Source organism: Lissotriton vulgaris, chromosome 8 (assembly GCF_964263255.1).
Source record: "Lissotriton vulgaris chromosome 8, aLisVul1.2, whole genome shotgun sequence".
NCBI classification, from domain to species: domain Eukaryota; kingdom Metazoa; phylum Chordata; class Amphibia; order Caudata; family Salamandridae; genus Lissotriton; species Lissotriton vulgaris.
Window position 1 is genome coordinate 1,393,856,112 of NC_141696.1, and position 12,512 is coordinate 1,393,868,623.

Consider the following 12,512-nt stretch of genomic DNA (forward strand, 5'->3'; position numbering starts at 1 on the left):
CATGTGAGAGCATTGCTGAGTACATGGTCAGCAAAGAGCAGAGAGAATGCTGTTTTGTTAAGTTATAATTGTGTCCCCAAACATAAATAATAGAGCTGTGTTGCATCAGTGATCTCGCTCGTTTTAGCTGCACTAGTTTCAGATTTTTCCTTGATCCTCTTACATCAATACCAGAAAATGATGTCTGTATTAGTGGCTGTATCAAGAGCTTGTTAGTTCTGGGGTGGCAGCTTCCAGAGATCTACTACCAGTTTGGGTGGCTGAGGCTATATTCATTGTACCGTTCCACAGACCTTCTGGTTTTCATTTTCATTCTTCATTTTTGGGATGAGAGTTTTTGAGGAGAAGCAACAAATGACAGAGCCTAATTTCCAAAGCTTCTGATATCCAGAATTAAGTATGATTTTGAAATAATGAAAGGATTGATGTAACAAACACCTTCACTCTTACCATTGCTTTCATCATTGCACACAATAGTGTTCTTGCCTTACAGGACACACTAACTTACTATACGTGCCCAAGATTAAAACAACAAGCTGATGTGTTTTGGAACCATGTGAAACACCCTAAATAAATAAATGCAGTAGGATGCTAAGATTTGAGCAATTTGCATTCCAGGTACTTATGTTTCTTTCACAGTGGTGTTTTCATAAATATTTGAGGTACATATATGTTAAGCAAATGGTGCGTGTCTTACTGAAAAATGCACTTAAGACATTTTGAAACCTTTTCCTGTTTACTTTCTACTGCAGCCCTAAGAAAATAAAAGTAAAACAAGAGCGAAAATTAAGACGAAAGTTGCACGAAAAGGTAGAAATATATTCAATTGAAAATAAAAAAGAATCCATGACAAATGGAGAGAACTCTTCAAAGGAAGTATTGCATAAAGGTACGTGATGATGCCCTTTTCACCCATAAAATGATGTAAACGTGTGTAGGAAGCTGCCTCTCCATTTAGTGCGTTAAAAAGAAGTACACTGTGTAGAGAGTCTAGTGGATCCCCAATTGGTTTCCAGAGGCTAAAGTAGATAATACTAATGCTCTCTTTTGTGCTAGTGTGGGTGCGCTGTTAGGCTTATCAGATGGTAGTGTTTAGCATTTGTTGTACATGCAGAGGCAATAAATGAGACAAACACTCAAAGGAAAAATCTGAGACCAAAGTAAAAAAAATACACCCTTTTAGATTTTGTGAAACCATGAACATCTTTCAAAAGTAAATACTGTTTTTGTTAGCAATTTCTACAGGTTACTAAACTTTTCAAAGTCGTGAGACCTTATGCACAATGCAATCCTTTGGAAAGAAACAACATGCATGCATAACGGTAAGTACAGTCCGTTTCAGGGATTCAGCTTCTGGGCTTCGGATTGCAGTGGGCTAAGGTTCAAAGCACTACCAGCAGTTCTTCCGGAGCTTCCTGGGTTTAGCTGGGTGCTGGTGAGGTTGGTAGCTGTGCGCACTATGGATAAGGGGGCCACTTGAAAGCAGGCTGCACAGGAGGATTTGGGAAGATGTTAGAGACCTCCCAAATGTGGGTTTGGGTCACAAATGTCCTTAAAGCAAGGGGGCACAGCCTGTTCTTCGGCTCCCAGGCAGGATGGCTCTGGTGCAGAGTGGTTAGGTCAGCTTGGCTGTGTGCGCGATAGTGATCCTCGTGATTATAGACACAGCCACAAGTTCCAAATCAGGAAAGTTTGGCCACTCGCGAAGTTGTTCTCAGTGATGCTGATGTCCCTAGACAGCTGCTCGGTCGTGGTGCAGCACAAATCCAGATTGAAGTCTCACTGTGGGTGTTTGATGCATGGCGTTGGTGTTGTACGGCTCCGGTTGGTCCTGGTGTTTTCACACTGGGTGGGGAGACCGATCTGAACCTCCAGAGCGTATGTACCTCCTTCTGGTCGTCTGCGTCGTCGGTCGAGTCAGGGAGCTGCAAGGCGATGGACTGGGCTGTGCTCTGTGGTGCCTGCAGACTGCAGGAAAGTATCTACTCTACTCCAAGGGAGATTGTAGGCGATTTTCGAAATGCTAGCAGGTTACCCAAGGCTGTATCAAATCTCCAGCTTGTAGGAGGAGTCATCCTGTCACAATTGTCGAGAGAGATGCGAGTAGGCAGGGTTTCGCTCCAGAAGTTCAGAGTTCTTCTGCAGTTCTTGCCAGTTAATGACTCTTGTTAGTCCTCCTTCTCTTGATTTGTTGACTCTGAGTTCTTGGGTTCAGGGGTGTCACCTAAATACTCAATTTAGGGGAATTAAGGGGAGTGACAGGTAGTAGCCAATGAGCTGTCTACCTTTAGGGTGTCTACATCCTCTATGTGACCACTTCCTCTGGGAAGTGAGCATAACCCCGACTATTGCATCTAAAACAAGATAGAAGAATCTGAAAAGATGGTGTTCACCTCAGCTAGTCCACCTTAGGGGTGATGACTGCTTGGTGCTGGACACATCTCCTAATCTTACTAGTTACCCCGCCAAAAGTGGGGCGTAGACAGATCCACTATCAGGAGAGGCTGAAGTCACATAGCAAAGGGTGGTGGAGCCTTTGAAGCTTCCCGCCCCGGAATACATATCCTGCGTGGAGGAGGTGTAAACACCTCCACCCAGCGCAGTCTTTGTTCTTGACCTCTAAGAGCGATGGCTCCCACCTCATGGGGTCAGCAACTTGTCTATGGTTACTGGCTTGTCAAGACCAGTCACTCAACACGCTAGTAGTGGGTAGGTTTTCAGGGAGCAATTCTAATTTTCCCTCTGGGTTCATCTCTTAATAAATCCAACACTGGCATCAGAGTGGGTTTATTAAGTCAAGATGTTTGGTAGCAAACATCTGCGGTTACAGTGAAGCATCATGTAGCTGAGGAACTCCTAATCACAAGTGTCCATCCCATGTACTCGTTATGACTTTCCTGTGCACTTGTGATGTCTAAGAATTGACTTCAATATCACAGGAGCACATTCACTCAAGCAGATATACCCCACATGGAACATAGTGCACCCTACCTTAGGGCTGTAAGGCATGCTGCAGGGGTGACTTACCTATACTACATGTAGTGTTTTCGAGGCATGTGGGCTGCTGAATTCATATCTGTGCATAGATCGCCGCCTAGTGTTGGGTCCGGATGATTGCACATTGTTGTCTTGGCAGAGTCTTCGAAGTATCGCAAGAAAGGTGGCTCCTCCCTCGGACTACAGTGCGCATGGGCATCCTCTCCATCCTTAGATTTTTTTTTTTACACCATTGGGTTTGGATGTACTTTCCAGCACGCCAGGTTCGGAATCAAGAAAAACTTTTCTAAAGGCCAAAAGGCCTTCGGCGGTATTGTTCTCGATTGGTACCGATAACCTTCTTCACCGTTTGCTTGCACTCCGGTTGTCGAATCGGGCCGTTAGGCCTTCTCGACGCCACGTGGGCCGACGATGGAACGAAGTCCATTCAAATACTTCCCGCAGTGCAACTCGAAGAACCCGCACACAGATAAGCATCCCGTGTGCAACAAATGTTTATCTCCAGATCATAATGAAGATAATTGCCTAGCTTGTGCCCAGTTCCGGTCCAAGAAGACGATCCGGAATCGACGGGCGGCAAGGCAAGAAATGCAGAGGTCGACACCAGAGCCCGAGAATATCTTCGACGACGAAGAAGAACTAGTTGACGCCAAAGACTCAGATCAAGAGGGAGATCAATACTCCGAGCACGACTATGAATATTATATCGACGACGAGGAACAAATCGTCGATGTCGAAGAATACGATCAAGATATCGTAGCTGTCGAAGACTACTCCGATGACAACACAGGGCGAACCGTGAGTACACCGCCCCATACAGACACTACACCGATATCAGAGACTCAGGTCGAGGCATCGCCAACAGGCCTTAGCCAAGATAAAATACTGGTTCTACAGCCCCGCCTTACCGCCCGGCTAAGAACATACAAAAAGAGCCTTCTGAGACATGTAATCCAAGGACGGTTCCATCGAAACCGAAACTCATCGACACGACACGACAGTCTTCGGACCGAACGTCGTCGAACCGAAGGCGATAAAGCCAAATGGCGCCGACCCGAAGGCCACAGATCCACACACACCTTCGAAGCCAAAGGCCGTCAAATCGACCTCGAAGCCAAAGCCGGTCAACTCTAGCAAATCTGGTTCGACAGTCGAAAAAGGAAAGAAGCCTGTTGACGAAGGCAAAAGGGCTACGCCCAAGGCGGTCGTCGAACCAAAACCTAAGGTATACCACATCAAATTGGTCGAGCCGAAGCCCATCGATCCAAACAAGGGCATCGAGCCCAAGCCGCAGGCTCCGAAGACCCCTAAACAAGTTAATGATCCGACGAAACCGCTCGGTCCAAAATCAGTGGTGAACCCTGTAAAAGACGTCGGACCGACAAAACCTGTCGGAAAGCCTCAAAAACCAAAAGCGGTCGAACCGATTAAAGGCATCGAACCGAAGAAGGTCAAACCAAAAACTACGGTGCCAAGGCAAAAGACTGTGGAAGAGGAGATCATCCATCCAGACCCCTCCACAGAAGATCAGTCAAAACGATATATTGCCCCAAATACTGGGAAAGTGACTGTTTAAAAGAAAGAAAAGACCAGTGCCTACTTAATTTTCTAAAATTCCACTCAAAAAGAAGAGACTGTGCTTCCTCTATGCACCATACTCACCTGCACGCTCAGACTACAACCCAGATGAAGATCAGGATGCAGATGTGGGCTTTTAATATCCACAAAACCCATATGTAGACCCCAATACACAGCCATGGAGGGGGGGGGGGGTATGGTTGGTGATCCAGACACTGAGGGGGCTCTACCCATTACAGTCCCTACTGTATACCCAGCTAAGCCATCACCCACAGAAGACACAGTGGCTTTTAACTCCTTAATAGACAGAGCAGCAAGCTACCCTAATGTAGACATGCATTCTGATGCTATAAAAGAGGACTTTCTATTTGATATGCTGGCAACATCAGAAAGAAGTGTCAAAACTCTCCCCATGTTAAAGGGCGTCCTAAAGCACGCAAATGACATATTCAAAGACACTGCTAGGGCACGTGTCATCAACCCTAGAGTAGAGAAGAAGTATAAGGCTGCACCAGTAGACCCTACATACATCAGGGGACAACTGCCTTTAGACTCATTGGTGGTATCCAACGCACAAAAGCGTGCTAATTCACAAACAACTGGTGAGGCTCCTCCTCCTGACAAGGAGTCCAAGATTTTAGAAGCATCAGGCAAACGAGTAGCAGCTCAAGCAGCAAACTCATGGAGAATAGCCAATACACAGGCCTTGCTGGCCAGATATGACAGGGCGCACTATGATACTTTAGAGGGACTTCTCCAATACTTACCTGGGCCTTACAAAGAGCAGGCAGATGAACTTATACAAGAGGGAAAGCTCATCACCAATGCCTTCATTAAGTGTGCTCTAGACACGGCAGATACAGCTGCCAGATCTATCAACACAAGCGTACTGCTTAGGAGGCACGCATGGCTTCGTATATCTGGTTTTAAAAATGAAGTACAGGCCACAATTCTTAACCAGCCTATAAATCCAGATTTCTTGTTTGGTCCAGCAGTTGACTCCATTCTGGACATAATGAAAAAGGACACAGAAACGGCAAAGTCCATGGGAGCTCTTCAGTCGCAACAACACAGGAGCTCCTTTCGTCACTCCAATTAATAAGGAGGAGCGCGAGGTAACACATCGCAGCAATCCTCCACTTACGAAACTAATACGCAATCCACATACAATAAAAACACAAACAGGTTTGGATATAGAGGAAATAATACCACGGGCAGAGGTCGTGGAGGCAATGCCAATAGATCCTCCACTAACACCAAACAGTGACTTCTTGGCACTACCGCCAGACCATATAACACCGGTCGGGGGAAGACTACAACAGATCCTGCCAGTCTGGTTAGACATCACTACAGACAGGTGGGTCAGGCAAATTATCCAACATGGCTATTGCCTAGAACTCACGTCAACACCACCCAACATACTACCCGTGCACCGTCCAATGTCACAGAAACATATAACATTACTGCAGCAAGAGGCCATCAGTATGCTACAAAAGGGGGCCATAGAACCGGTCCCACTCCAACACCAAGGAACGGAAGTATACTCACTATACTTCCTCATTCCAAAAAAGGACAGTTCTCTCAGACCAATATTGGACCTCAGGCCCATCAACCTGTACATCTTATCAGAGCATTTTCATATGCTCACTCTCCAACAAGTCTTACCACTGCTTCGCCAGGGAGACTTCCTAGCAACTCTAGACCTCAAAGACGCATACTTTCATATACCAATACACCCTGCTCACAGAAAGTATCTGAGGTATACTATTCAAGGACAACACTACCCGTTCAAAGTCCTACCATTTGGTGTGACAACAGCTCCACGGGTGTTCACCAAATGTCTAGCAACAGTGGCAGCACATCTCAGGAGACAACACATTCATGTGTACCCATATCTGGACGATTGACTAATTCACACGCCATCAGCCCAGCAATGTGCCAGCCACATGTCAAAGACCATTCATCTCCTGCACAACCTAGGCTTCTCGCTAAACTACCCGAAGTCGCACCTGCAACCCTCCCATGTTCAACAGTACCTGGGAGCAACAATAGATACACTAGCAGCAAAGGCATATCCGAACGCAGCACGAATAAACGGAATGCAAATGTTAATCCAAAAGTTCAGACATCAACACTCATTGCCAGCTCGAGTGTTTATGCAACTCATAGGCATGATGGCCTCGTGCATATTCATAGTGCCTCATGCCAGGTTACACATGCGTCCGCTCCAGGAGGGCCTAGCAAGGCTGTTGAATCAGGCTCAAGGGCAATTACGGTACCTAGTGTTGGTGACAAGTCGAGCATACAACTCTCTGCATTGGTGGAATCCACAAAACCTTTGCAAAGGACGACTGTTCCAAGAGCCTATCCCACAAATAGTGATGATAGCGGACGCATCCCTGCTAGGCTGGGGAGCCCATGTCCTGCATTACACAGTTCGGGGACTATGGACTATACAACAGAAAAAGATGCACATCAACCTTCTGGAGTTGATGGTGATCTTTCTAGCTCTAAAAGCATTCAAAAAACACTTATGCAACAAGACTGTGTTGATCCGGACAGACAACATGACCGCTATGTATTATATTCAAAAACAAGGAGGAACACACTCCCCACAGCTGTCGCACCTAGCTCAAAGCATGTGGAAATGGGCCATTCAGAGGAACATGTTTCTCATGGCAGAACACCTCCCAGGCAAAGACAATCAAATAGCCTGTGAGAAGGTGGCCTGATATGCAGTGCTCACTATTCTAGTGACCACTATGTATCAGTCCAGCAACCCTTATTGATGATTGGTTGTAAGTCAACCTTATAGACCAGCTATCCTAGTAGCGTGGATACGAGCAGTCTAAGGCTAAAGACTCGAGAGGGCGTGTTAAGCCAGCTGTTATACCACATATACCCCTTGAACACCAAGTGAAAGGACACCACACAAGTGTTATGAAAATAAACAGTTATTTATTAAAGATCACAACAGCCCTGTACTCTTTATGAGGACAGGGTACTAAGCATAAACCAAATCTCTTACAAAAATACTTAAGTTAGCACAGTATATACAAATGCCCGAGGGGCACGGAAAACCATATACTCTGAAAGTGGAATGCGAAATTACTAGCAGGTAAGTACAGTACTAATAGCTTTTGGAATCGCTAGGACTTGACTAGGGAATCGTTAGATTACTTCTAGGAGGCCTAGGGGACTCGGGTGCAGTGTGTGCACTCTCACGCGAGATGCGGGACAAAAGTCTATGGTAGCTAGGAATTAGAAAGTTAGTGTTCTCGGGCGAACCCGACCTGGTAGGGAGAAAACGAAAGTAGATTCTGACCCTTGGATAGTGAGGCTATGCTGGGGCACCGAAATGCCGAAGTTACCTAGCCCAGGGGCTGCAGCTGCATAGGTCTGAAAAGACGTCGGGAATCCTCGTAGACGGACCAGGAGCCGGAAGAAAAGATGCTGGCCGGTGACCAGTGAAGAAAGTTCAGTTGGATCCAAGCCTGGATCTCGAAGATAGATGACACCTGAAAGCAGAGGGGACCAAGTTCGAGACTACTAGCCAGTAGTCAGTGGGCACCAGGAGGGCACCGGATGGTAGCCACCTCGACAAGGTGAGTGGGTGACGCTTGACTCGAAGATCTCACGGACCAGGAGGCGTTGTCGGCGACCAGGGTGGAGGATCGAGCTGTCCCACGAAGATGGAAGCTGTCGGCGTCGCTGGACCCAGGATTGGGCAACAAAGCCTTGGCAAATTCAAGCCCACGCGGTGGACCTAAAATGGCGTCTGGAGTGGACCAGGAGGGTCCGGGGTGCCTCTCTTGAACAAGGAAGCAAGGGCCAGCCTGGAGCAACCAGACCAGCAGTCGTGAAGTCGTTGGGCGTCGTTTAGAAGGCCACAAGCCAGCCGGCTAGTAGCCAAACAACGCGGTGCACAGCAAACAGCAGAAGGGCCCCACGCCGATCGTGGAGATGCAGGGGGGCTGATCTTGGGTGCTGGAGCTGCGCAGGGTCGGGGCTTCTCGGACCCCAAAGCACTCACCAGTGGAGGACACGGTGGGCTTGCAGTAAAGATGTCGTGCAGTCTTGGCGATCGTCGGTCCCTTGAGGTCTCGTCGCACTCACGGTTCTCAGCTTGGCTGTAGAGGTGAGTAGAGGTCAGAGGTGCCAGGGAAGCCGGGTCTCGTCGAGCTGGGTCGTCGGATTCGTGATGAAGGACTTGCAGCAGACCGCAGTGTTCTTTAGGATGGTGCCCGCTTGATGCAGGGTGACTACTCCTTAGCCACAAGGGAGAATCTTGAAGAAGAAATCGTGAAGTCCTTTCGAAGAAAGTGGTATCTTGATTCCAAAGATGATCTAATTTTAACAGGGGGCCCGCTCCCATCTTTATACTAAAAAAGGGGGCTGACCCGGTGACTAGGTCCTGCCTATGGGTGGGACTAGGTGGGGGGTGGTTACACCCCTCAGCCATGCCGGACTTCCCCAGGCCAGGGGCTGGTGTGCCCCTGGAACTGGTTCAGACCGGCCTATGCGTAGTGAGCACCGGGGTGCCACTCAGCAGTCACCTTCCTGAAAAGCCCTGCCTACCCAGGATACACAAAACCATGTCTGGGACGGCGCTAGCACCGCCCCTGACAGGAAACCCTTTGTCCAGGCTCCCCTCACTGGGAGGACTCCCAGCTGCAGGGGGTCAGACTCGTGTCTGTGGTGGCAGCATCCATTTTGTGGAGCTGAGGCTTCAGTTAACTTTAACCGGGGTTCACAGTTACATACATGTCGTGTCCCTCTAGAAGGGTGGAATGCTAACCCCGTCGCCAGAATTGGCGAGGGGTTAGTATTCCAATTCGTATGACACCTTACTCGACATGTTTTGATAAAGCAATACCAAAGATAGCATTTAACCGCGAGGATTATAATGCACTTAAGAGTATATGGTATGCGATATCATGGAACAGCTATTAGGACTTGATTCCGCAAGCTGCAGACAGGCTCAGCTCATGCCAGAGCACCATCTCACATGATTCCAAGCACTCTGCCTTCAGGATTGTCAAGGCCTGCCATAGGAGTGACTGATAGGAATCTGTGTGTCCATTTTAGGGTTAGGTATAGGTATACTACACCTACAGCAAAGGGTGATTACACGACTTTGCCCCAGCTGTCATGCAGCCAGTTGTGTCAGATTTAGGAGGCCAGCCAGGGGTGGCATAATACATGCTGCAGCCCCTGGCAGCCCTGGGTACACCCATGCCCTGAGTTACAGGGTCTGATAGGGTGGCCCAGTACCAATTGGAAATGTACCTAGGGTACATGGAATCCATTTTAAAGAGAGAGCAGTAGGCCTGGGGTCCTGATTGGCAGGATCCCAGGTCGACTATGTCCAAAACCAGCTAAAACACAGGGCAAAAAGTTGGGGGCAACCAGAGTCAGGATGTACCTTCCTACACAACCCCCCCCCAAACGAAAGGAGATAAGGCTATCCTTGTCCAGGTAAGCCTCTATTACCTAAGTGGCCATATAAGGAAGGACCAGCTCTGGCTTGGTTTCCCCCTGTGTCATGGTCCACTAGGCAACCCCTCACCCTAAGGGTATCTGAGGGTCTCCACCATAGGGAATCTCTGTCTCTGGTGTGTCTTGGGAAAGAAGAAGGCTGATGCTGGGATGGAGTGCTGAAGTGAGGCTCCTCTACCTTTGGGCTCAACTTCCTCCAATCACCATTCATCATGTGTGCCTTTCTTTCTTTAGCTGAGATGCACTGAGCTCTCAGGGTCAGCCTCTGGCTACCTAAAGCTGGAGGCTGAGTCCCTCTGTTTGGCTTACTGGAGGGACAGGTCAGGTCTGGGGTTTTTAGGCCCCATGTTTGGCTGTGCCCAACAGTGTCCAGCTGTGGGAGTTCCCTAACTACTTTTAAGGGGGATCCCTCAGGAGTCTGTTCTATTTTCACTTGGCCAGGTTTACCAGCTTCAGTGATCCTAATCTGCTGATTAAGGGGTTCCTTTGGACAGGGTGCCCTTTGGGGTCCACCACTGGCCTCCCTGGTCTCTTCAGCCCTGGGCTGACTGAGGCAGGGTAGAGAGGTGCAGGTTACCTGCTCCAGACTGGGTCCCACCTGGGAAGGGTCCACTGCCATCAGGGGCTCTGCCAGGCTAGGCCTGACTACCTCTGGGGCAGTTCCTTCAACAGGGGTAGAGTCAGTTCCCTGAGGAGGCTGGCTCTCACCTAGTGTCTGGGAGGGGGAAGACTCTTCTTCCTCCTCAATGCTCTCTGTTTGAGTGGAGTGATCCATTGTTTCAGGCTTCACAACCTCACTATCTGTCTGAGTAGAGGCTGAGACCATTTCAACCTTGCCAACCTTTTCAGGAGGGCACTCAGTTTGTGTTTGGGCTGTGACTGTCACAGCCCTCCTATCCTGTTCTGGAAAGTCTGTCTGAGCCTGGGCAGTGGCTACCACTGCCCTTCCAACCTTTTCAGGGAGGACTGGTGCTTGGACTGGGGCTGTAGCTATTACTGCCCCACTAACCTGTCTGGATAGGCCTATCATTCTGGAATGAGTTTCTTGTTCCACCTCAGCCCATGCTGAGAGTTCCAGGTCATTCCCCAGTAAGCAATCTACAGGTAGGTTATCTGTCACTGCCACTCTCATGGGCCCTGTGACATTACCCCAGCTGAGCTTGACTACTGCCATGGGATGCCTTCTCTTCATTCCATGAATGTCTGTCACCTGATAAGTAAAACCAGGGGTCAGTTGAGCAGAGGGGACCAGATGGTCACTCACCATGGTGAGGCTGGCCCCTGTGTCTCTGAATGCCTCAACTTTCTGACCATTCACTAAAACCTCTTGTCTATACTTGCCCAAAATGTGGGGTCCAGTAGTGAAGTTGGCAAACCCCATGCCAGTCTCACAGACAAGAGTGTGGTCAGGGAACCTGGCTAAGCCATAGTCCTCCTGTTGGCCCAGAGTAATGCCCACCACATTCTTGGGGGCACTCCCACCACCTGGGGGATTACCACTAGTGGTAACAGGAGGTTTAGGAGTATTACCTGGGGGTGTATTTCCCTTATTGCCATTTTTAGGGCAACTGGCATCACTTTTGTAATGGCCCACCTGTTTACAGGTATGACAATAAGGTTTCTTTTGCTCTGAAGGAGTGTTCTGGGACCCACCACCCTTGTTGGAGTTTTGGGGCCCTTGGGAAGTCTTCTCTGTGGATTTATCCCCACCCTTCTCTTGAGGCTTGGTTGATTCCTTTTTCTGGTCACCACCCTGGTTTTTAGGCCTAACCCTGGTTCTGACCCATTTGTCTGCCCTCTTACCCAATTCCTGTGGAGAGGTCAACTCAGAGTCTACCAGGTGCTGATGTAATAGCTGGTTCTGACAATTACTTAAGATTTGCTCCCTCATAATTAGATTATACAATCCTTTAAAATCAGTAACCTTACTACCCAGTAGCCAGCCTTCAAAAGCCTTAGTGGCACAATCAACAAAGTCAGTCCAATCTTGAGACTGAGTTTTCTGGGTGTCTCTGAACAGCATCCTGTATTGTTCAGTGGTTAAACCAAACCCATCAACCAGTACATTCTTCAAGACTTGGTAATTGTTAGCATCCTCCACCCTTGTGGTGAGGAGCTTATCTCTACCTTTACCATCAAAGGAGAGCCACAAGATAGCTGCCCACTGACTTTGGGGAACACCCTGCACAGTGCAGGCTCTCTCCAAAGCAGTAATCCATTTGTGGATGTCATCCCCTTCCCTAAAGGGGGGCACTATCTTATTCAGGTGCTTTTTATCAAAACTCCTTTCCCTATTGCTAGGTTTATTGCTGCCACCAGTGGGAACTAGCCCACATAATTCTTGCTCTCTAGCAAGGGCAAGTCTCTCTTTGGCCAGGGCAAGTTCTTCCCTTTCAATCCTCAGTTTGACTGCCCTTTCTTCAGCTTCATACACTCTC

At 48.4% G+C, this 12,512-nt stretch overlaps 1 protein-coding gene across 2 annotated transcripts in view; it reads left to right on the forward strand.

The window, feature by feature from the left end:
* The window catches only part of LOC147698808 (E3 ubiquitin-protein ligase TTC3-like), a 1,930,429-nt gene that overhangs the window by 839,846 nt on the left and 1,078,071 nt on the right, over positions 1-12,512 (forward strand). For both annotated transcript variants that reach the window (XR_015299370.1, XM_086935404.1), the window contains exon 26: positions 753-889. Coding sequence is in view for 1 of the 2 variants with exons in the window: in XM_086935404.1 (XP_086791530.1) it covers positions 753-889 (137 nt within the window). In the remaining variant the exon portion in view is untranslated. The remainder of the gene's footprint in view (positions 1-752; positions 890-12,512) is intronic.